General features: G+C 42.7%; 1 protein-coding gene across 10 annotated transcripts in view; it reads left to right on the forward strand.

Moving 5' to 3' along the window:
* Window positions 1-13,485, forward strand: part of MPPED1 (metallophosphoesterase domain containing 1) — a 63,489-nt gene extending 50,004 nt beyond the window's left edge. For all 10 annotated transcript variants that reach the window (XM_072327393.1, XM_072327325.1, XM_072327385.1 and 7 more), the window contains exons 5-7: window positions 2,481-2,596; window positions 6,564-6,677; window positions 10,760-13,485. In XM_072327393.1, coding sequence (XP_072183494.1) covers window positions 2,481-2,596; window positions 6,564-6,677; window positions 10,760-10,878 — 349 coding nt within the window. In that variant the 3' untranslated portion in view covers window positions 10,879-13,485. The remainder of the gene's footprint in view (window positions 1-2,480; window positions 2,597-6,563; window positions 6,678-10,759) is intronic.
* The last annotated feature ends 12,904 nt before the right edge of the window (window positions 13,486-26,389 follow it).

Below are 26,389 nucleotides of genomic sequence, written 5' to 3' on the forward strand. Positions count from 1 at the left end.
GGTTGAGGCCCTCACATCTGCATGGTGCCGTTCGTAGTCGTTTGGATTTCAGCGGGATTAAATTGTGTTGACGCGACCTGTGACGGTCACGATTATTTCTCTTTATAAATGCTTCATTGTTTGCTTAAAATAATGATTCTGGAGGTTGTTGACCTTCTCTTCTTTGGCAAATATTGATCTTTCTCCTTGAGTTCTTTACAGGGAAGCAGCCAGTTCCTCTGTGCCCAGCAGGCTGCAGGCTGTTGGATGCATCCTGACCCTGCATCCCTTGGGATGGGGACTGTGTTGTCCTGGGCTGTGGGCAGGAGCAGAGGGCTTCAGTCACTGCATCTCAGCAGTGACTGAAGGCTGAAGCAGGATCAGCTGTGCTGACTGACGCCATCCTTGCCTCTTGATTGCCCTTGCGAGTATTTTCTGTCTGAGATTTTGGAAAACTTGCTCTGTGCCCTTTATAAAGCCTTCCACTTCTGGAACATCTGAGCACCTTGCAGACTCAAACTGCTTAACGGTATTTCTGTGAGACAAAAACACTTCCATTCTGTCACAGGTGAACTGAATATAAAGATCAGTCTTCCCAGGCCTGGGTTTGGTTTGTGTTACAGTATTGCGCACCAAAGTTACAAGGTAGTGAATAGACCACAAGTGATCACCACAGCAGTAGGAATGGAGAAGTCATGTTCTATGGGCCAGTCTGTGTTCTTGCTAGGAGGAACCGGTGTTGGAAGCTGAACAGTTAACCAGAAACATGGGGTTTGAATTGTGTGGGTATCTGAAGAAAGCAGCTGCCCTGGTCTGAGCCACCTGCCTAAGAACAACATTTCTGCTCCATTGGTGCTGCATTGAGATGCATTGGTGCATCTCTTCTTCACAGAGCGTTACCTCCCTCATTACAACTTCTGGAGGCTGAGATACAGCTTCTGGACCCATTGGTAGATGTACTAAGTTTCACCTTTTGGTTTTTTTCTTTCTTTTTTCTCCCTTGGACACACAGGATGCTGTGTGATAAGGAACTGGAAGGTGAACTCTCTGCTAGCCGTGGGCATCCATGGCCTTTGGTCACCTCTCTAGAAAAGCTGAGGCTTTTTTTTTGTCTGTAGAAGGAAGAATAGAAAAGGCCCTTTCTGCTTTTCCCTTTACCAGAATTTTCTTCCTGTTGGTAAAGCCACATCACTTCATGTTTTAGCAAGCTGTAGATTTTAAGCTGTTTTCAATAGACATGTGCTTTGCAGCTTTCCGAAAGGAAAAGAGGAAAATATATCATCATGAAGATTGCAGACGTGCTAATTTTTGAAATGTTAGTCAAGCATCAGTAATGGAACAGGATGAATAATAGCTTCATGGGCATTTTCTTTTGTCTTTGCCATACATGATGTAAAGTATAGTTCAGAGAATTTGTTTAAAAGATTTCTTTCTGTCTTTTGATGCAGCGAGGGAGTGTAAAGCTTTCTTCAACAAAGTAGCATCTCAAAGGGAGCTCTGGTTTATGTGTATGTATTTATAAACACCAAGGCTGCAATTATCACAAACCTTATTAAATCACAGCAGTCTGTTTGTTGTTCTCCAAATATGGATATGGCCAGAACATGTCAGTCAAAAAATTATTTTAAAACTCCAACCTAAAACTAACCCTTCAATTTTATGGCCTAGAATTAGAATATAGTCAGCAAGACATAATTTACCACTGTGATATAATTGCTGTGAAATGCAGTTTTTTAATCATTGGGACAGCAAGGTACAGATAAATTGTGTTCTGACTGAAGTGTTACAGACCCAGTGCTCCATGATAAGCCGCTCTAGGACTGCATTTTAAAAAGAATAAATGCCCATATGATGAGAAATCCTGAATAGATAACATCTTAAAAGCCACTCCGCACACCAGAAAACAGAAGAAAGTTATATAAAGGAAAGTCGCATTGTCGTTCTTATGGGATGCTTCCAACTGGAGAAATGAAACAGCACAGGTGATGTCTCCTACTCTCTTCTGAGTAGGATTTGTGGTTGTACCAGGTTCTGACCCTGCTCAAATGGTGGTGGGCTACAGCTTGGATGTGATGGGAGTGAGCACAGAACACTTACCACACCTAGCTGTGTGAGGCAGGTGTGCTTCTAGGTACCATGAGAGTCTGGCATGCTGATCCTCAGGTGGGGGTCTTGGTACTCAGCCATTGTAAGACTTACTGTATATAAAAATATATAAAAATATGTAAAATGTTACTGTATACCTGGTTAGAATAATGCTGTGAACATTGTACTATGTACTGCCATTGAATCTGTTAAGGGCTACGTGGATATTCCACATAAGTCATATAACATTGGTTGTACAGAAAGAGAGTTTCACTGTAACAGACACACACACACACACAAAATGAATGCTATTTGTCTCTCCAGATTCCATGCTAATAGAAAGTTAATCTCCATATTTTAATTAGGTAACCATACATGGAAGTAGCACTGAAGACATTCTCCTCCTCTCTTGGCAGGCAACCTTGGTTTTATGGCTGGGGCTTTAATCTTCCACGAGGCCAAGCACTATTAGAGAAGTGGAACCTTATTCCAGATGGGATAGATATTCTTATAACACACGGACCACCTCTCGGTAAGAAAATATTAGTGCTGTTAGCTGGGAATTTCAAATGATTGTACAGTATTTGCTGGCTGTCCTTAAACAAAGAGTGGAAACCTGACTTATGAAAGTCAAAAGTAACATCCTTAGTGATGTCAGCAGCACCAGAACGTATGAAGCATGGAGCAGTCTTGGAGAGCAATGCATGATTATTTTGTAGCACCATCATTCTCCCCCACCTGCACCAGCATTTCCCCTGTCAACCATGGATTTCCATTCTGACTGGATTTATCTCCTGTCTCACAAACCCAAATGCTGCAGTGGATGGTCTGTCTTTGGATAGGGTGAATTGACTATTTTTGCTGCAATAAAGTAATAGTAATGGGCCTGCAAGAAACAGTTTTACATTTGTGTTTTACAAGTAATAAGCATACTGATGATACAGAGCAAGATGGGAGAGATTTTTGCCTTCTCGGGTAATAGTGAAATGATCTGTGTTATTGAAATAAAATGATCAAAGAAACTTGTCCTGATACAGTAAAGGCTTTGTTTTTTTAACACATTTCTCAACAAATCTAACAGATAGCAAGCTATGTCTAATGCTAACATTTATTTAACTCTCACCAGTTTAATAACTGGACATGGACTTGAAGCATGTACTGAAATGTTTTGCTGCCTTTTACTGCAGAGGAGTGCTTTGTGTAAGATGAAGGCAGTTGGTTCCTTTAAACCTTTAGATTTCCTTCAGTCCTCCATTTCCTGAAGCTAAAATCCTCTTGTCTTCCACCCTTTCTCCTTCTTTTTCAAAATCTGGAGGAGAAAGTGTCCAAAGGGTTTGTGTTTTGTTGTTTCCTATAGAAAGACAAGTTTGCATTCCACTGCTCACTAATCCTGGTGAAAGGGCTGCTTTGCAAGCTTGGTTTCTCACAGAGCAGGCCTGTGTGCGGCTGCTCCACCAAACTGGAGTCTCATGCCGTATCACAGACTGCTTGTAACCTGGACCTGCATCATAAAAGCGGATGGTACAAACGAGTTGTTTAGGCCTTGATATCATCTTCTCCAAATGATTAGTAGTAGAGATAATCACGATGTTGATCCAAGGCTTGCATCATAATAGTGGATCTTTGACGCTGTGTTGTTCATAAGTCATACGCTTTTAAAATTTCTTTAGGAATGTAAGCACATTAAAAGCTGTTTTTAAAGAGCCTTTAGCTCGTCCTAATATCACTGTATCCCTGTTTGAAATCCATTGTCTGAAGGTAGAGAGCAAGTTTCACACCACTCAGTTTCAGGCGCTGTGCTAACTTAGTCACTTATTTTGGTTAATATTATTATTGTTAATAATAAGCTTGAGCTGTTCTCCAAGGATTTTTCATTTTCAAGTTCACATATCTTTCTATTTTTCATATTGATACATTCATAGCACAGAACGCTCTGCCTGAGAGCATCAGCTGTTGGTGTCCCTAACACTCATGGCAACAAATACATGACACTTCAAGAGAAATTAGCTCTATGCCCAACTTACAGAATCTCCTGAATGTGTAGCTCTCATCCACTGACAGGATGGAAGACAGGATTTTCTTTGACCCTCCAAGCTAATTATTTTAACCAGAAAGCAGATTACTACTGTTCTGATCTCAGATAGCAAGATGAGAGCTGTTCCTAATGGTCATGTAATGCAATCAGTGCTCTTGCAAATTCAGTTGTTTGTTTGTTTGTTTGTTTCCCAGCACGTTTGCCTAAATTCTGTCTGTTATTCATTTTCTCTGCTGCTTTCCAATTCCCTCACTTCTGAAAAGCATGCATCCTCCTAAACTAATTAATACTACATTATTAGATAGATTTAAATTTGCCCACATGATTTAGAGGCAGAAGCAACATTCAGAGTTTATGGACTTCTTTGTTTCTAATGAAAAGATAATCCTTTCTTCAGAGCTTATAAAATATGGTATTTTACAAGTGCTAATGCTGATTTCTAAGTCGGCTTATTTTTGTTAGCTTTATGTGCAGTGTAACTTGGAAAGTCCTTTCTCTGACTCCCAGAGATCTTCCTTTATAATTCTTTCCTCTTCAAAAGTTCACTTCTTTTGTTTGTTTGTAATTTTATTTCACCCTTAAGTCTTCATTTCTGGCTGTCTGCTTGATTGTCTGTGACAAAGATTTATACTTTCCTGACAGCTGCAGAAACCTGTTTAAAGTAACCAAACATTAAAAAAACCCTAAGATGATCTCTAATTGTTAGCTAGGTGTAATCAATTATTCTTAGTTTGTGTAGTCAGGTGTACATAATAAGCTGCTAACATATGGGAACGCTTCAGAAGGGTGATAATGCATGTAAACAAAAACATGTTCAACATAAATAATGCTTAATTTAATGGAGAAGTTAATTTTATGGATTTTTGTTTGTGAAGTTTTTGAAGTGGAAATACTTTTCCCTTTATGTTCACCGCAGACATTCTGACAATTAACTGTTTCAAATCATTGAGGTAACAAAGCCCGAAGTTATAACGGGTTTCCTGTGGAAGAAAAAAAAAACACGTGAACTGAATTCCTGAGGAACTGCTGGTTTCACTGCGACATCGTAAATAGTTGTTATTTCCTACAGTGAATTTTGAAGTGTGTTGGGTGCACTGATCTGCCTGTAATTCAGCTGGGTGTCTCTTTGTACATCCCGTCATTGGCCGCTAAGCAGCATCTTCAGAGATATGTGAATAAATTAGGAGCCAGCGTCCACTACGCAACACCCAGTTCAGGACTGTGATAGCAGGGCGAATTTCTGTCATTTTGATAAAACCCACTGAGCTCAGTCTTCAGGTGCCGGCATCTGAAGAGGTATTTTTCAATGTGTGAACCTACTCTGAGTCTTCAGTAAAGCTGTAAGCTTTCCCAAGAGCTTGAATACCACACTTCTGGCCTTTTAAGCCAGCTGGTTAGATGCTACTTAGCCATGCTTGATTGCACATCAAAAGTAAACATATGAAAGCCAGGTCCAGACTCTGCACCTCCCTGACTGACAACAGTTTTTGCAAAAGCACAATATATTCCTGCTGTTGCAGCAGTCTAAGTCAGAGTTGCAGAGCTATGACGGGCATGCAGTGCGCGTACCAGAACAAATAAAGAAAAACAGAACAATGGTATGTTTTACATTTCCAAATGTGAGCCTGATCAAAAATGACCGAACAATGGAAAGGAAGCAAGAGGGGTTTCTTCCAAAGCCTCTAACACAATAGCATCCTTCTTATACAGCTGTGAAAGAAGCAATACACTTCAGCTGGCAGCAAGCAGCAAGTTTATGGATGGAGAAGCAAGTTGGAGTACATTTTTGTCACATTTTGTTTCATAAGAAGTGCATTTTTATACAGATCTGTGGGAGTAAATACAGCACTTAAAAACGTATCTACTGCACAAAAGCTAAGTTTCTTTTACTATCTGAAGCCTTTAAAATGATTGTACTTGAGGATGCTCTTAGATATGCTCTGTGTTCCTCACCTCAGTTCCATTAATGTAAGAGTCAATGTGGAAACAGTGTAATTTTATTATTAGTCACACAAATTCTTTACATAGGTTAAAGTGTTCCATTTCAGTAACTACATCCCAGGGCTGGATTTAAATAGCAAAGTGTTGATTTAGCTGTTTAACTTTAGACACTTTTGGATATGCAGCTCTTTAGTCATCAGTCTCATGAAGAAAGAAGAATGGATAAAGCACTGAGTTTTCCTGGTAATGGCAGTGAAAAGATGCTTTAATTGCAGTGATTTCTTTCCCTTGAAAAGTTATTGGCAAGAGTTATCACAGTCCTGTTTCTTCAGATGAGCTTTTATGTTTCCTTCTTTCCTCTTCTGCTTACTAAAGCAAACACCATTTTTTTCCACATCAGTTCTGACTGCTTATGAGAGACCATGAGACATTAAATCTCAGAAATGTTTTTGAATACTTGAGCAGCACAGCTTTGCAAATGATCTGTCATCTTCTTTTAAAGCTTTCCTTTCTTTTTCTGAAGGTTTTCTAGACTGGGTACCTAAGAAAATGCAACGGGTAGGATGTGTAGAGCTGCTGAACACAGTCCAGAGACGAATACAGCCAAGGCTTCATGTGTTTGGACACATCCATGAAGGTCAGAAAACATTTCTTTCTGTATGTATTTAAAACCCCCAAACACAACTTGTCTGTTTTAACCCGTCTTTTTAAACTTGAATGTCTGAACTAGCACTTTTGGAATTCAGATACTCATTTAGCTGCAAATATTCAGATGAAATCGGCTGATATTCACATTTCAATATCTGTACTTCAGCCTCTCTTTTAGTTTCTTCATTTATAAAATAGAGAAATGCCTCCTTCACAGTGAGGATTACTGCGAGTTTTAAAACAACATGGGTACAGTAGTTGGAGAAAGGGTTCTAAATATTAAGATCAATAGATTGTATTTTCCTCTTCTGAAACTCTGTGACTTAAGGTAATCCATGCCAGTTTTTTGTGTCTCTCTGTGTTTTTAGAGTGGGTGAGTTCTTTAAGGGGTACTTCTGAGGCTTATTCTTTAAGATTGGACAATAGAAGTTGTCTCTCCCCATCAGTGCCTACTTGACTTGTGTAGAATACAGCATGCTTATTCATGTATTCACGTACTTTGGCAGGGGAACTGTTCTATAGCCGGACAAAACATGGCATTTCTCTTGACTGATTTTTAACTGGAAAAAATAAGTTCTCTTCACAAAGTCAATAAATGTTAACAAATGTGTGCTGCTGAATTCAGGAACAGCAGAAGTTTGTCTCCAGGCAAAGGGTATAGTAGATGCCCTCTGCTACAGAGGAGTCTGTCCAGTACATGTACAGTGGCAGTAAGTCTTCAAGCATGCCCCCACCAAAAGAAACCACTGAGCTGTGCAAAAATGTGCCCACTGGCATGTAAGCATGTATTATTAGCTACTTAGCTCTTGGCAGTGTTAACTGATTGGCAGGAAAAGGTGCTCCACAACTGCCAGTTTTCTGCTTCTGAGATTGCTCTGGACTTCAGTGTGGGATATCTGTGGGTTTCAGCAGTGTAGGAATGAACGAATGGAAAAGTTGGAGTAGCTGGGACTCGGATACTTTGCTTTTATGAAGAACTGTTGCCTTTCACAAAAAATCCCACTTGGATTTTCTGCTTGGAGTCTTGACCCTGCTAGGTTAAGAGTGGTTAGAGGTGTGCAGCTGTGAAATTGACACATTGAGATCATTATTTTAGAGGGCAGGAATGAAGTTTATTCTCTCTTTTCTCATCTGTGGTGACCTGTTGATGCGCAGGTGATGGCCAAATTGCTGTTACAAGAACAGAGCAAACAAGCGCTGCATAGGCAATATTTTTTCCTAACATCTTGCTGTTAGAGCAGGCTTTGAGGATCTGTACAAGAGAGCTGGTGAATTCAATTCAAACTCGTTGTCTTTTCAGAAACGGTAAGCCAAGTGAGTTACAGGGGAGGCAGGCAAACAGTTAGAGAGCCAGGAAGCTTCGGGCAGGTAAACAACATCACATCTGCTAAGACCAAGTCCAACTTTGGCTCCCAAGTGAAATGAATGGCACCTCCACAGAGTGGTAAATCATGTGAATTAATAATTTGGCACGGGAGGTATCAGAACACAGAAACAAGGTACTCTTCTCGCTAACTACCATAATTTAGAGAAAACAAATGGCGAGGTGCACAGCCTGTTTTGCAGTGGGATGGCAACTCTCTGCAGAGGAGAATTCCCACTGCAGACAGGCTGTGCAAAACGAAGCTGCTTTTTGTAGAGAGAATGCGTGATTTGAACAGATGAGTTCCTCCCCTGACTGAGCATAGCTACATCTGCAGCAGTCATTTACCGAACATCCGGGAGGAAGAGATGTTTAGAAGAAATGTTTCTTCCCTATTCCCCCTCTGCACAGCTGTCTCTGCCAAAAAATACCTCTACACATGGCCTTGCTGCTGATAGACGTGGTGGTGATGATGAGAAGCCTGGCAGGGGGCTCCAGGTGAAATACTGCTTTGCCAATTACAGCCAATGCTTGGTGGAGGTCAAGCCCAAGGAAACTCTGCTGGCAGTATGGAAAGAGTGAAAACTGTAGTGTGATGAATCTTCCAGCAAAAAGAATGTATTAGCAACCTTATTTTGTTCTCTTCAGATGTGTAGCTGAGGAGACAGAAAGTCCCAGCAGCAGTGCAGACTGTCCTTGGTGCAGCTTTTGTTTTACACAGGACAATTGTTCTGTGGCAAGCAGCACATGTAAAAGATGTAAAGAAATGTCTGTGACAGGAACCTGACAGATATTTCTTCCCTCCCTATGCCCTAATTATAATGTGATTTTTCCATGGGGAGTCCAGGAGGCCCTGCATTTTTCAGGGTATTTTAAGGAACAACAAAAAAAAGCTATTTGGCTACTGGATGTTTGTTTGTAAGTGCTACAATTAGCAATACTTCTGTGAGACATTAAATTGCTTTCAGAAAAAAACTAGGATCCTAGGTACCTAGGAGAGCAATAGTTTTAACACCGTGCACGTAGGTTGCTCCAAAAGTAATGCCTCCCATTTATTTCCATGGAAACTAAAACTGATACAAAGAGCACAATAATATTATGTGATAGAGCATATTCTCAGCGACAAGTCACTATTTTCTAACATAGTCACCACCGTTAGCTATGCATTTTTGCCAGCAATGAACAAGAGCCCGCATGCTGTGCTCATAAAAATCTTTGTGGCCATCTGGAAAGTGGTTTGTCTTTCACATCACTGTCACCACTGCTGAAATGCACCACCCACCGCCTCACTGTGCTCACATCCACTGTTCAGTCTCCGTAAGTGTCCAGGAAGTGTTAATGAATGTCAGTGGTGCCATTTTTTCCACATGGGGGAATGCAGTGACACCTCTTTGCTTCATGCACACTTTCATGTCAGACGCCATTTTGTCAGACTGCCCCTCTACTGCCGTGTGTCACACAGCAACAAAATGCAGTGGGATACTGTTGGGAAGGTTCAGCCTCTACTGCCATTCCACCAACAACCACCTCCAACATTGTGCACCAATGTAATAAAATAGAAGCAGCCCTTGTAGCAGTGACCAGGTTTCACTATTAACTTTATAAACAATGAGATTGAGTGTTAGTACAGAAGTCTTCCACTGGATGATTTTCCCAAAATCATGTGTTTCAGATTATGAATGCATTTCATGATATTGATCATAATACCTGCATTTAGTTAAATGAAAGTTTCCAAAGTGAAGCGTTTAGTTTCAGCTTTATCAAACTCATGCTTTCTCCAAGGCATTCATGAAAAAATTTTGACAGTGGAGAGTGTGTTTAATTTTCAGTCAAAGGGCTTTTTCTTCAGCTCTTCAGAAAGCATTTCACTGTATTTCTACAAGCTTAAGAACTGGAAGTTTGATTTCCTGCAGATTTAGCTCTGAGAGTGTCTTGAATGCCTAGTCAGACATGAGATGTAGTTAAAACTTTTTCCTTACCGGTGAGACACACTCTGGAGGTGTTTTCTCCTATGGAAATGTTACAGTGTCTGGGGTGGGAATTCACCTCGTCTGTCAGAGAATGTATTAATTAAGTCATTTTTCTCTTCCTGGGCTGACATTTTACAATCTTTCCATCACATTTGATTGAAATTAGCCATCAAGATCAAACACACGGGAAGAGAGGTTCCTACAGAGACCAATCCCAACCGTGTGTATATGCATACATCCTCTCCTTGGTCACATCATCCTTCTTCTCCATCAGTTGCTTAAAATATATACAGCATAGCACGGAGAAAAAAGGTGGAAGAAAAAATGCTCAAATTTTGGTGCATGGATGACTGCAAATCTAAATGAAGTATGTCTTCTTTTTTTTAGTGCTGAAGCTGTCTAAGCTCTGTCTTCCCATCCCTTCTAAAACTAGGGAGGTTTGAAGAATAAAAGCTTTTCAAAGAGAAATACCAATGTTTATAAGGAGGTTTGGGGAGCAGGCTGACTCTGTTTTGTGAGGGTCAGTTTTCGTTTTCTTATGCAATATGGCAAAACGCTCTACTGTAGAACAAAGGTGATATTCATCCAGGAGACTTTCACATTTTGCATTGAGGTTAATTTTAAATACCTTCTGAGTAATAAATGTGCCACTTATCATTGACGTGTGATAAAGGTAAATAATAAAAATGATTTAAAGAGTGAATAATAAGAGTAATTAGAGCTCTTCTTTCTTCGTAGGTTATGGTGTCATGGCTGATGGAACTACTACCTATGTGAATGCATCTGTGTGCACTGTGAATTACCAGCCTCTAAATCCACCTATAGTTATTGACTTACCCACTCCGAGGAATACATGATTATAATAAAGGATTTCATGTTGTGCCCAACACATTAGCAACTTTATATTGCTGACTAAGAATCCCAATAGGGAACTATTCAACAAGAAAAGTCCTTTTTCTCTTTTTCCTGCTAGCTCTTCACAGATAAATCTGAGTGACAAAAATGGATGACAAACAAAGACATTTTGGTGCCAGAAACAGATTAAAGACATGTCACCATTAAAATGTTTGTGAACACAGAAAAGTGAATGCATTCCACATATATATACATATACATCTCTCTCAAGTAGGGACTTTTGTACATACTGTACGTTATATTGGACTAACTAAAAGAACAATGTCTTTCAGGGGAGTGTTTCTTCAAGAAAGTTTGCAGTTTAAACATAAGAGTTTAGACTAGGATTTCCTCATTTCAGACGTTTCCCATTGAGCTCTTGATAAAAGTGGTGTTAAAGATGTTTTCCCTTAACACAGGAAACAGAAAAGATACTACATGAATGACCAGCCACAGGAGGAAAGCTGTTATTTCAAGCCTTCCAGGTCTTGTATCTATTCCAAACCAATGCAATAGAGGTCTTAATTCACTGTACTGAAATGAAGTTTGGTGCATCAGACGTTAAGGGAAAGGATACTTATTGCCTGCATGCTGTAAACAGCTCAGAATCCAAGAAGGGAGAAGGGAGACTGTGTTAAGTGCAGTATAAACTCAGGAATTTGTAACCTGGCCTCGCCTGTGGGGGGAAAAAAAAAGAAGAAGAAAAAAAAAGATGACATTTCCCTTAAATAAATGGAGTATAACTTTGTTTTTATATGGTAAGAGGATGTGTGATTGTCTGTAAAAAGCAAAGAAAAAAAAGAACTAACACAAACGCAACATCCAGCAACCCAGTGTTCAGTATTGAAATTTTAAATAAAACCCACTGGGACTATTTGTTTAAAACTTGTTGCTGGTATACGCAGCCAATAGTGTGATTTCTGGGTTGAATTTGGCCCACGTCAGCTATGGCTAAATGTCGTGATCATTTTGTCCTTTGGGAAACTTTATGGACCTCATGGCGGGGGATCATGCAGAGTTGGGGTTTGGGCATTCGTTTTTGGATAGCTATCTAGTAGCCTAAGTGCAGTGAGTGATGAGTACATGCCAGTGGGTACAGAGCAGAGGTTGCCTCACAAAACCTGTTGTGGCCATGTACTCATTCATGGGCACTACTGAGGGAGGCCCAAAACAAAACCATAAACCCAGCTGAAATCTGTCTCTTGTGCTGTGTGTAGATGCATCCAGGCAAAGCAGGGGGTGTCACAGGATGGCTAGCACCGATCCTACCCGTGCAGCCTTCGTGCAGGTTAGCAGAGGTGTTGAGTCTGCTTAGATTTCCATGCAGTCCTGGGCAGAAGCTAGAATATTGTCTACCAACTTGCGGAAATACTTGCTTCAAATGTGTTCTGCGAGAAATGGGTTCCTGCCTTGAACTAACATCTTCATGCTCAGAGCATCTTTGCTGCCTAGCTGGAGATCAGTTAACCGCTGGAATCTGAACATTGATGTTCTGTGTTTGGGGCTGACTGCATTTAGATATTAATCTTGTTCACACAAATTAGGCAACTCATTGCACTATCAATACCGGATTGTTTTCAGCTCTGTGCATAGTTCCTATGTGCACATACACAGTGGATGGTAGTATTGGTTACTTTTTGCCTGATGTATTGGATATGAATGTGAGCTTGGTGTAGAGGCTGCATCTATATTAAAATTCCTGCTCTGCCAACCCGGGCTAGCAGCCACAACTCTAAGGGAGGCAGGCAGAAATATTACATATTGGGGGTTTCCTGCATGCTCATCCAATGGATGCCGGAAGCTGTGCGATTCAAAGCCAGGAACTGATGTGCTGTGGACCCACTGGCACCAAGAAGCACGGCAAGCCATAGAGCTGTCATTTCCTGGAGCTGTTGCGTGACTGATTTGCTGCTTTTTCCCCAGACAGGCAAGCAAACAAAAACAAAACAAACATAAAAATGAGCAAGGGTTTCCTGGAGTGAACAGTTCACAGCACAAGAACAGTCCGCCACTGAGTTCAGCTGGGTCTACTTCTTGTAAAATCCATTGGTGTAGAAACTGCAAGATCAGCTCCTAAATCAGCAAAGACTAAACTTCATCGCTTAATGTCAACTCCCACCATCATTGGGAAGATGAACAATAGCATGCAGTTATAGCGTGTCTAATCTAGTCGCAATTTGAGCGTTTTGAAACAACCATGGCAGGAAATTGGCTGTATGTTAAAGAAGTCTGAAATGTTTACATTCACTCATGGCACTTAAGATGCTAAAATGCTGAAAATGGAGGGAAGAGGTCCTTTTACTGGCCTCAACAAAATTTCTATGATGTCGACCATAAACTATTCTCTTAAAAATAATTTTTCCTAAGGTATCTTCAAAATACTGTGTATTTTTATGTGATAAAGATATGAAAGCAGCTGTTACTTCAAAATATCATTTAAACTACTTGAGGTATGAAAGCTTAAAGGTTATTTAATCATTTTGGCATAACTTGATTGTTGTTGTAATTTTTGGTCAAGCATGTTAGACAAATAAAGTCTTAAGAAACAACAAAACACAAGGCCTCTTTATATCCTCCTGGTACACTCAGCCCCAGGTAATGGAGCATCTGCTCTACAGTTGTGGGAGTCAGCCTGAGGGTACTGAGTTGGGGTATTAAAGCTGCCATCATGAATGGCTGGGGGCAGCTGGCACAGAGGGTGGGGTGTCCCATGGGTCACGCAGCTGACAGAGTGGAGGTCACTGTGATATGACCAGCAGGGCATCATGGTCGTTCTCCTGCTCCATCCTGGGAAGTCTTGGTCTTGTCACCTGCTAAAGCTGGCTACTGCCCTTGGGAATGGGCAATGAACTGCGGGATGGACAGTTTAAGTACAGACACAAACCATACAGGTTTGTGAGATTAAGAAATGGGACATTTTTGTTTTAGCATTGTGGACACCATCAAAAGCCTGGGTTTCTTGCCCCACCCAAGGTGAACGAGGCCATGAAAGGGAAGGTTTTGCAGTTTGTCAGCTCTGTTTAAACTCAGGGATGAGCTGTCGGGTTCTTTCCAACCCCTCTCCCCAGGGCCGACCTTCACTGCTATTTATCCAGGTAGGATCACTCCCAAAGGTGTGCTGATGTGTATCAGTAATAATGTGCGTTCCCATCATTAGGCAGAATTGTTACCAAGATAAATTTCAGTTCATTTCAATGAGGAGTAGGGGAGATATTGCTGCATGTCAGTGAAAAAAAAGACGAGATTATTTTTACCTCTCTCAGGCACATATGGCTGGGGATGTGAAATGTTCCTTGGCTGCGAGCAGTGAGCAAGCAGGGATGCGGCACCCACCAGAGCAGCTGCCTTTTCACCTACCCACCACAGTGTACCCCAGTCTGGGGAGTTGGATTCAGGATATCAGATGCTGCTGCTTGTGAGAATCTGAAGCTAGAGACCCCCAAAAACTTCTCTGACCTTCAGGGAGAGTTCTTCAGGGATCCAGTGAGGCACCTTTCTGGAGGAAAGCTGGAAATCCCTGTCTTGCTCAGCAGGGCCATGTGTGGGAACTGGAGGCCATGCTGGGCAGGAGGCAGTGCCAGTGTTCAAGCATTGCTGCAGTAGGCAGCCAGAGGGGATGGGGAGAAATAGATCATCTTCTGCAGACTCTGAGCATGCCGACAGCCAACGTGTTTCAGAGGAAGAAACAAGACATTCCTTTGAAGGCAATTTTTGGAATAATCTGCCCATGGGGATCTTTGCCCCTCTTCATTTATTCCTGTTTGTATGTGAATTTCTCTCTTAAAAATTCATATTGCTCGCTGCTAACGTAACTCACATATAGCAAGTACAACTGCAAATGTCCTGTATGTACCTTCTTTGTGCCATTTGTTATTTTGTATACTGCCATTATGTTTTTTCCTCACTTTGTCAGGAAATTAAAACAATTTCAGTCGTAGCCAGACTATTTCTAAACCTCTTTCTGTCCTATCCCAGAAAGGCTCCTTCCCTTCCTGTGTGTCTCGTGGGAGCTGGGGACAGACAGGGACTTTGGAGGACCTCCTATCCCTTCCCAACAGAGCTTCTGGGAACAATAATCTGCCACTTTCTTCTCTCCTGATCTTCATCTAACGCTGTTCTTTGTTTAGGGTATTTTTGGTAATAACAGATATTTGCAGCCCAAAGTGAAAGACTCTGGTGAGTTACCCATGGCTCCAGATGGAGTTTTCCTTTAAAGAGAAGGCTATCTAGGCTCCCGTGGTTTGCACAAACACCACCTATAAAGGACATGTCCACATGGAAATCCCTTCCTGTCTATGTGGGAATCCCTTTGACTCCATGTGGGAATGCCTCTGAGGCCTTTCCCCTCTGGGCCCTTCCCCCAGCCCTGGTGGTGCATCCTGCAGGCCTCCTCTCCTCAGGCCTGCCAGTGGCTGCAGGCTGTGGGGTCAGGCACATGCTGTGGGCCTCAGTGGGGAATGGCGATGTGGATGGGCTTGCTGTTTTCATTCAGTGCTTTCTGCTCTGGGGATGTCATGAGCCTTCAGTGCACTGATGGAGTTGTGCTGCAGAAACTATCCTGGCTGCCCTGCATAGCAGCCCGTCCAGAAGCTGCTGCTCCTGCAAGGGAAATGTTTATAGGCTAACAGAGACTTCCCCCCTGCCTAACAGCTTGGGACAAATTTTCCAGAAATAATGAAGTTTTGCAGGATAACACAATTTAAATTGACTGGGCAATTAAACCTGCATTTGTATTTCTTTTAGCTGTTTTATAAGGCCTTTGCATGGTGCAGCTGCACTGATTGCATCTGTTACCTGATGTTTTTACAAAGAAGGGAGAGCTGCTTTGCATGGACATGTGTTGGCTCCCAGTCACCTTCCTTTTGTCACCAACCCTTCTGCTTCTGTGTGACACTCCTGGGGGCTTCATGAGCAGCCCTCAACATGGGTATCCCCTCTCCAGACACATCTGTCTCCCCGGGGGCCAGAGTGCATCCTTATATGCAAAGAAGCAGGGGTCCAGCTGGCAGGATAGCTAGTTTGCCCAGCAGGGATGAGACTGGATGAGGAAGGTCCCAGGCACTCCCTTATGTCCCACAACAAGGGTTGTGTCCCCAGGGCTGTGACAGCCCATGTTTGCCAGCCCCAATCATCACACTGCTGTGTGACTTTGTTCCCATGTTCAGGTTTCTTGAAAGAATACATAGTTATTTTAATGGCAGCAGGGGAATTGATCATAATCATTTAAGTATGATTATATTTCTTCATTTTGTTCATTTGAAAAGTCAGGCTGCACTTATGGAAAGATCTGGATTGGCTTCATGGGTCGCTTGCAGATGCATTGCTGAGAGCAACTCCTCTTCAAATGAGCTAGTAATGCCAATCGCATTACCCTGGGAAGTGTTAGCTCATGGAGGGATGGACCATGTGATAATGGCCAGAACACCATCATTCTTGTCATATGCTCACTTTCAAAGTTAGCAATGATTTAACACAGCTACAGCATGCATAGTGAAGAGATCAGTTAGGAGCAGCATACGTTATTTTCATCTGATGGACAGATGGTCTTGCCTTTGAGCCCACAGACAAACCTCACTGCCTTCTCTATCAGCTCCAGACCAGACTAACAAGCCAAGAAGGGCCAAGAGAGGCAGGCCCTTCCACTAAGGCTGACATTCAGTGCTCCACAAGCTCACCTCAAGCTGAAAGACATAGACATGGAATTGTGGAATCACAGCATGGTTGAAAGGGATCTTAAAGGCCATCTTGTTTCAACACCCCCTGCTGTGGGCAGGGCTGTCATCCACCAGCTCAGGCTGCCCAAGGCCCCATCCAACCTGGCCTTGAACACCTCCAGGGATGTAGCATCCACAACTTCTCTGTGCAGCCAGTGACAGTGCATCACCACACTCTGAAAATATAATTTTTTCCTAACATCTAATCTAAATCTTCCGTCTTTTAGTCTGAAGCCATTATCCATTGTCCTGGCATTACACTCCCCAATAAAGAGTCCCTCCTTGTCTTTCCTGTAGGTCCCTTTTAAATACAGAAAAGCCTCAGTGATGTCTCCTTGGAACTTTCTCTTCTCCAAGATGAACCAGATCCCATAGTCTTTCTTCATAGAAGTGTTCTAGCCCTCTGACCATCTTCATGACCCTCATCTTGAACCACTCCAACAGCCTACATCTTTCTTGTGCTGGGAACCCCAGACCTGGGTATAGTACTCCAGATGGGTCCTCACAAGAGGACAATTACTTCCCCTGTTGGCCAGGTCTCTTTTTATACAATCCAGGATGCAATTGAGCTGTGAGTGCACAGTCTTGGCTCGTGTTGAGCTTTTTGACCACCAGAACCCACAATTCCTCTCATCTCATGTGTCTCGCCTGTTTGTGAAATGATGATGGCTTCTGGTACCTGGATGATCTAACAGCCTGCTTGATGGTCACACTTATCCAGTAACAGAAGAAGCAGTGCCTCTGACCTGCTGTCCATCATTCCCACCAGAGCCCTTGGGGATTTGTGATGAGATTGCTGGGAAGCAGTTCTTTCCCCACATACATCTAGCAGCAGCCTTCTTTCCTCACCCATTATCCTTGCAGAGTGTACATAACTGTGTTTATTGTTTGCTCAGAAAGAAATAATAGCTCTGAAGTGTTACCTACCCAGTTCGTTTCTGTGAATGCCCATAACAATAATTAATCATACATATTATTAACATGCGGTCAAGAGACTTGTCAAAACTGGAGCTCTCAAGCAGAAAACAGAGCTCACACAATTAGCAACCACTGCTCTGAGAATGTTTGAATATGAGTCAGTGTTTCTCCCAACACGAAAGAAAGTCAAGGAAGTAATAAATCATGGAAACATAGACAATACACTCAACAAACTATGATGAAGACACTTCATCAACTGCCTGCAGTACTGTGTTGGTGCATTGCATGAGTCTGCAATGGTTAAGCTTGTTGCGTTGTAGATGTATTGAGTAAGTACCAATTAACGTGGAAGTTTGGTGGCCCTGCCAGGCAGAGGGGTTGGAACTTCATGATCCTTGAGGTCCCTTCCAACCCAGGTCATTCTGTGATTCTGTGTAATGCTGCCCTAAACTTGAAAATACTGTGCTCATGCTCTCTTCTGAGTTAGAAGTAGTTTTATTTCTTAATTACTTTCAATTCACCTGCTGCTAAGCATTTGCTGTTCCTGAATACAGGGAACTTCTATGGTGCAGATTTTATTCTGAAGCGCAGGACCTCAGCCAGGCCCTGGGGACAAGCATAGTGATGGGATAAGGGGTGCACTGACCTGTATGGTCAGGATAAATCCTCACATCAGGTGCAGATACCCTGCTTGTTGCGTCTCTGCCCTTTTAAAACAGTGCCTTTCAGCTTACAAGAAATCAACCCTTGCTAAAGGACTCAAAGGATAAAGGACAACAGCATCAGATGATAGGGTATGGTTCCTCCAAACTTTGAATCTAGTATTATCTATTAAAACAATGGAAAACTCAAAACACAGAGATGTGAAGAAAAAAAAATTCTGAAAGCAAATGACTGACCAGTACTCTGAGATGTGACTGTAATGGCCTGTCCATATTGGCTTAACTTCTGTTACTGGGATAAAAAGGATAGCGTCCACTCAAGAACACTGTTGTCCTGTTGACGCCACACTCGCATTATTGGCAGTGGTTGTGTTCTGTGACTGCATGGAGTTGGTCTGAAATTACCTGACTTGAATTTTCAGGTAATGACAGCTCAGAAGTAGAGTAAAAATGGAAAGCTAAGCTGTGTATGCTTCATTAAAGTTTGCATTCGTTGAAAGTTCTCTATAAATGTAGAAGGCAGTTGCTTCTCTGCGGTCTCCACAGACTGAAAAACTGAGCTGAACCAGTGGAAGTCTAGGTCAGTCCTTTTTTCCTCAATGCTGACAAATGCAGCTCCCTCACCCTGCACTGAGATGCCAGGTGCCCCGGCCCATTCCCGACTGTGGCCCTGGGCTGGGCCCTCACCACATGTGGCAACATCTTTCCTGTACTGGGAAGACCAGGAGAGAATGCAGGAATCCACACACAGACTCTGAAGTTCTAAATAACCACAGGAACGTTTATTGTTTTTGTTATTTTGTGGCTTTAGAGATTTTTGTTGGTTTGCTTTTTACTTGTTCAAATTCATATCATTTTTTCAATATATTCGCAGTCCAAGCTTGACCAAAGTCCTCCATGCTGAACATCAGCCTTGCTCCTGTTGTCACAGCCAAAGCCTTCTGCTTCTCCACAGGAGCAGCCACCCTCTGTGACACCTTTGACAGCTCCTCACGTCCCCGGGCAGCTCGGGTCCCTCCGCTGGACTCCTCCTGTTGCCCCAGCGCAGCAGCTCCGAGGATGCCAGTCCCTGCCCTTCCTTCTTCCTCTTGGTGAAGAAGAGATGAGGGAACTTGGGGAGGGACAAGAGGTGGGGACGGGAAGGAGGGGTCCACAGGAACATTGGCTGTCAAAAGAAGAATGCCCAGGAAATGAATGCCTCATGTGAGCCTGCGGAGCGATCTGAAAGCTGGGGCTGTATCAGATAAAGGCAAACTTACAGGATGGGAGGATCAGGGTTGGCATCGAGGCGGCTATCTGCAGGGAGGTGGACCAGACCTCAGGCCACTCCAGTAGTAGGGGTGGGCTCTGGGTCTGGCTCTTCTCTGCCACATCCTGAGAGTGATGGGCTGGTGGTGGCTCTGCCCTGCTGGAGGTGGATCCACCTCCATGGGCTCTTCCTCACTCTCAGGAGGGTCCACCTCCATTGGCTCGGTGGTGTCGAGCCTCTCCATCAGCCACCTCTTCTTAGCAGGGGAACAATCCATCCTGCCTCCTTTGCAACAAAAACACTGCTCCGCTCTCAAGCTCAGTGCAGCCACTGGCGTCTCTCGCTCAGCAACTGAGGTTCCGGGCCCAGGAACCCCCTTTTGTTAGGGCTCGGAACACTGGGCTGTGAGGTGACCTGTGACATCAGGAGGCCTTGGTGATGCCATTCAAAGAATGTCCCATGGTGACCGAATGTCAACGCTTTATAGGCCAGTTTGGACCGGGTCCGCGACTAATGGGGCACGGGGACCCAGTTTTGAACAATAAAGATATTTTTTGTATAAGAAAGAAAAATACAAGAGACAGAGATATACACAGGTTGCTCTGAATTTAATGCCTCCTATTTGTTTCCGTAGACACTGTAACAGGTACAAAGAGTACAATACCATTATCAGAGAGTGCAAATTTTCAGCTACAAAACACTGTTTTTCAACACAGTCACCACCATGAACTGATTTGTGCATGGTCTGATTATGATGCTCTTCATTTTGTAATGTGACAACTGTGCATGGCCATCCAGAATGCGGCTTGTCTTTCCCATCACTGTTGCCTCAGCTGAAATGCATCATCCACCATCTCAGTGTGCTCACACTCAGTTTGGTCTCCATTAACATTCAGCATGTATTAATGTGTGTCAATGGGTGCCATGTTTCCACTTGAAGGAACTCAGTGACACCCTTTTGCTTCATGTGCAATTCCATGTCAGACTCCCTTTAGTCAAACTGTCTCTCTACTGCCCTCTCTCACGTAGCAGCAAAATGTAATGGAGTATTGGTAGGAAGGTTCAGCCTCTACTGCCATGAGTTTAAAAATACAGATTTATATGTATTCAAGTAAATATATGCAATGTTTTCTATACAGATATTATAATTATTTCCAAAACAACCTTCAAATGATTGTGCTGATTCTTCACAACAAGCAATTTTAAAATCAAGGTCTGATGTATATCTACAAACAAAAATTAATTATGGAAGTCCCATTCATTAGGAAGAAACTAAGAAACGCTCACACGGACTCTTTTGACTTAACTTTGAATCTGGCCCTGGCTGCACAGAAAATACTGTAGAATGGCCGCTGCCCAGGGTGCTTCCACCCTGCTATGGCTGAGGAAACCCATGGCACTGAGGAAAATGCTCCTTTATGCAGACATGTCATTTCACTCACTGACAGGCAATTAAAATGCAAATTACAAATGTTTATTAGAACTGTTTTAGCATCTATTCTAATGCAAAAGGTGGGAATTATGCGCAGTGTATGGAGAAAGGTGCATTGCTCCTCAAGTAAATTCTGAGTTCCACTCTAGACCTGGAGTGAGCAGAAATAACTGGAAAAGGTGATTCTGGTCTGATTCTGATTTGATGTGGCTGAATAAAGACAGCGAAGTCAGTGTAGCCACAAAGCTTTGTTTAATGAAATGAGAATTAAGCTCCATAAAAGTACTTACACTGAAAAAGCAGGTGCAGAAAGAGTATCCATAGCACAATGAAACTTCTGTGTTATGCTGTTTTTCACTTTGCCCTTATTTTTAATCACAGACAATCTGTGTTCAGGGATGAAGACAGACATAGCTAAAGTAAGGCTCAAACACACTGACTGTCCTTGCAGCCTGGGGTTGACCTTGTGGCCATGGGGCCAGGTATTGAATTTCTGGTTGAGCAACACCTGCACAGGTTTGGAGGAACAACCAGCAACTGGGCTTAGCACCAAGTCTTATGGATGCTTTATTAAAACAAATCAAATTTCAGAGCTCAACAAATGCATTTAAAACTCTTTTGCAACTTTTGACTTCTATGCTTGATAGGGCCAGGGAAAGAAAGTGGTGGAGCACGGTGCTCAGCCTCTGTAGCCCCATGCAGCACCCACACTGGTCAGGAGCCCGCAGTACCTCCCAGGGCCTGGTCTTCTTTGGTTGTGGTGCCTGAACTCCCCATATATGTAGCCTGAGAGCTGTTCTATGCACTTAGATGTCACCTCCCCCCAGGAAGAGCCATCAGCCCTTAATGAGCAGGAACAGAGCCAAGCTTTTTAAGATATAGGGTCTGAGTATGCATGCTGGCAGTTCTCCTTCCCATGTCAAATTCATGGTTGCTCCATTAACATTCATCCCAGTGCAAGCTACTAAGACAACTTTCTTTCCTACTTAAAATCTAACTATATCAAAGATGAAATCTGGATGCTCCCAGAGCTGTGATGAGGTTGTTTTTACAGGTATTTGAGCAGAGTGTTAAACCTGCTTATTTGAAGATGATGATATTTGTATTGTTGCTAAGAATTCATGCCAAGCATAATTTTGGGGCATTGGGAAGGTATCATATTTGCATATTTTAAGTATTGATATAATACAAAATTCTCTTTATGTCTCTTTTCAGAGCATAATAATGCTCTTTCCACTGCATGACAGCTTTTAGTATAGAAAAAATCCAAAACAGATGAAAATTATTTTTTAGAAAATGGATATTTTTTTTTATCTGATTTTCATTTTGCCATGTTTGGAGCATCCTTTACTGCTCATGACCTGCTGTATATCATCCAGATAAAAACAGTAATTGCACAGAGATATAGGTACTTCACATGGTAATGCCTTAATCAAACAAATCAAATGACTGCATTCTGGAGGAGTTTGATTTTTTTTTCTAAAGCATGCTCTATTTCTAGCCTTGTGTGCCTGGAGAAGATGGGCTCTATGAATCCCCTCCTTGTTCCTTTTCTTTTCAGTCTCTTTGATTACCTTAACTCTCTACTCTTCTCCACTTGTTCATCCTCTGTGCACAGAGAGGCTCTATTTCTGATCCTGCAAGCTTCATAGAAGCACAGAACATAGAATTATTGAATGGCTTGGGTTGTAAGAGACCTTAAAGATCATTGACATCCAGTGCCCTAGCATGGACAGTATTACCACCCACCAGCTCAGTCTGCTTAGGGCCCCATTCAACCTGGCTTTGAACACTTTAGGGATGAGGCATCCACAGCTTCTCTAGGCAGCCTGTGTCCATGCCTCCCTGCTCTCTGGGTAAAGAATTTCTTCTTAACATCTAATCAAAACTTCCCCTCTTTTAGTTTGAAGCCATTCCCCCTTGTCCTATCACTATTAGGCCATGTGAAGAGTTACTCTGCTTCCTGTTTATAAGCTGCCCTCAAGTACTGGAAGGCAATAATGAGGTCTTCCTGGAGCCTTCTCCCAGATAAACAAGCCCAACTTTCTTCATGGGAGAAGTGCTCCAGCACTTTGAGCATCTTTGTGACCTCCTCTCAACCTGCTCCAACAGCCTTGGAAACCACTTCAGCAGCTATAGGATAGAAATAGCTGCCACAAAGTCTATAAACTTCCTTTTGCTAACAGTTTTCCATCTCTTGGTTTCCTTTCCCTACTTACTTGTGCTCCCAGCAAGCAACTCCTGTGCCTTGTGATTCTGCCCTGCCCAGGAAGGACCTCTTGAGCTGCTGCCTACCCCAGGCCAGGCCCCAGTGCGTGGCAGTGGTGCCCAGCAGGCCTGGGCAGGGCTCAGTTACATGCTAATAAGTAGCATGTGCAGCTGGTGTCAAAAGAGCTTCAAAGTGAGAGACATCCAAGATGAAGAGAATGCAGCTGAAGATGTTCCTCTTTCATAGTCTAATTAGATATAAAATTCATTTTTGTTTTTACTTTAATTGTCTGGAAACCTTATGGGGTTTGGCTGGCACGAGCTCCTCTGCTGTGCAGGCTCTGGTGGTGCCGGCAGTGCTGTGGGCTGGATGCTGCTCAAGGGAGGCTTCCACCACAGCACACGTCTCTGAAGGTTTCCTTGTGTCAGTGGGTTTTCTGAGCAGGTGTGTGGGTGATCTGGTAGGGACACAAGGCCTCTGGGAGGTGGAGGATTGACCAGTGACTTCAGTCTCCTCTGGTTAGTTTATTTTCTTCAGGAGTGGTTTAAATGGAACTTAAAGTGCTGTTAAAGCACTGTTGAAGGAGCAGCTCTTCTCTACCCTTGTCGGAACTCATGCTTCTGGTGCAGACCAGGTACCCAGCAGCAATGACACCATTTTGGGGGTAGAATAGCAAGCAACGTGATGTTGGGCAGAAAGGCTGTGGTGGGGAGCAGATTGTGGTGCACAGCTGAACCACCCCCACAGACTTTGGGCCTACAGCCTTTCGTGAAGAGGAGATGCTACTCCAAACCCCGCTGTCCCCATACCTGTGTTTCTCTGCCTGAAGGCTGCTCCTGGGATGGCAGAAAACAGGAATCAGTGTCCTCTGCTCAGCAGTGACATTTCCTCCCTTTGCACTGACGTTTTTGTTTTCATAACCATCTCAGCGATTACGTGTAGCAGCAGGGGACTGTTACCAAGGGATAATACTCAATCCCACTGACATTATCTACCTCTTAGTGGAAACAAATGGGATGCCTGCCAGCCTGCTGGTGCTGGATGGCTGGCCATTGTTTCTGGGGAAGGGATGCTTAAAAATCTCTCTTCCATTATAAAGTTGATCCATCCAGCAGTTTGTGATTTTGATACAAAAAAATAACCTTGGTTGTTATGAAATGCTAGCAGTTGAAATTCACTTTGGTGGGTGTTTTTTGTTATTTTTTTGAGGCTGGATCAACAGTTGACAAGTGGCATCTCTGCCTTTAAAAACTCACTAAAGAAACAGCATGATTTGATTTGTTAGTACAGCGAAAAGATTGTTCTTTAATCCCTTTGGAGTTGTTGGATTTGATACTCCTACCAGTGGAACTAACGAAAAATCCTCTGGCACAACATGTCAAGAAAGCCCAAGGATGTCCCTGGCCACAGCATGTCTCCTGAACATGGCAGGTACCTTGAAGGTGGCAGAGCCAGGGACACAATGCCCTCATCCTTTCACAACACCGACTCTTGCCAAGAAGCAGCAGCATGGGGATGGAGTCCTTATTATATTAGGCACAAAACTGGATCTGATTGTCAGATAGAAGTTGTGGGTGTATTTGAAAAAAAACTGCACAAAATCATAACCACCCAATAATTACTCAAGTAGTTTTGTTGTTTGTTTGTTTTGCTGTCATTGTAACAGTTCAGTGAAATCCGCTATTGGAAAACTAATCGTCTTAGTATTTGTGTTACAATTTTAGGTGTTCTGAACAGCAATTAATTCTTTAATGAGTATGAATGATTAATTCAGGACATAAACTGCATGAAATAATAACAGAAATTAAATCAGGCATGCTGCACCTGATTAGGGTTGGGGGAAGAAGTTGCTATTAAAGAAGAGAGCAGTTTGTGGATTCACAACAGTTACAAAAATAAAACTGAAGGGCCAGACTAATTGGTTCTTGCATGGGGCTAAACTGAACCCCTTGTGGGCTCAACTCAGGTGCTGAAACAGTTTCCTGCTGCAGCCTGAGATGACCTCAGACACTGGGACATCCCTGTGGGGCTGGCCGATGTCAGTGCAGAACCACCTGGAGATGCCCAGTGGGAATGTCTAACATGCCACTACAGCTATGAACTGAGACCCACACTTTTCAGTCACTTCCCAGTGTGCGTATCCCTAAGATGCACTCTTTTCTAGCAAAGGAACTAGGAATTTTTGTACTAGCTTAGTATAGGAGGACATCCTTAAATAACCATAGTGACAGTTCTTCTGTTAGTCATCTAAGTATCAACTGTGAGGATTTACAGATAGCCATCAGTTTTGAGGAAAAAATCTAGCAAGTATTTTTTGTAGCCATTTCAAATACATCCAATGCCAATGTATTTATTTTACACTGGAGTAAGAACTGCAGAAATCCTGGAAGCTATATGAAAAACAATGCAGAACAACTACACCCCACATCCACAGGTCCAGTCAGAAACATTCCTGGTGCTTTTTTTGTTTAAATCTCCTGAAAGCTCCAAATGCAGTGAACCGTTTTCTCAGACAAACATACATTCATAGAATCATAGAATGGCCTGGGTTGAAAAGGACCACAGTGATCATCCAGTTTCAACCCCCCTACTATATGCAGGGTTGCCGACCACCAGACCAGGCTGCCCAGAGCCACATCCAGCCTGGCCTTGAATGCCTCCAGAGATGGGGCATCCACAGCCTCCTTGGGCAACCTGTTCCAGTGCGTCATCACCCTCTGGGTGACCGCATTCAAGTGGCCTACACTGGGAATCTTTCAGATTCATACCAATTGCTCATATGTTCACTAGAAATGGTAAGAAAAACAGGATTATGTGTTTTCCTTTCCATTTGAAAGAGTTCTAGATATTCGTGTGTGTGTGTGTGTATGCATGTGCTTCTACAAGCACGCAGCTTGCTCCTTCTTTTCCTTTATTAATACTAAAAACTTATTTCTACTCTGTGGGAAGAGTGATACGAAATAAGTACAGGTGATAAGGACAGAGCTCTTCAGTGTACCAGTGAATATTAATTCAGGAACCCAACAGTTACATATTTACCTAACAAGTTTTCAGATCAGGTAATTGTTTAGTTGTTGATACAGTTGCCAGGATGCAAGATCTAATGATCATGTCCTTTAATTATCTCAGGAGTTCAACAGTCAGAACAATTACCTTTTAATTTCCTTCCCAATACCTAAGTATCTCACAAGATATTCAAACAGAATTTTTGCTAGAACTGGGAAATCTAACCAAATGGTTTACTTGCAATTTACTGTTTAATTTATATCTGGACTCTAGAAAATAAAACC

The sequence above is a fragment of the Excalfactoria chinensis genome, chromosome 1 (genome assembly GCF_039878825.1).
Source record: "Excalfactoria chinensis isolate bCotChi1 chromosome 1, bCotChi1.hap2, whole genome shotgun sequence".
Lineage (NCBI taxonomy): Eukaryota > Metazoa > Chordata > Aves > Galliformes > Phasianidae > Excalfactoria > Excalfactoria chinensis.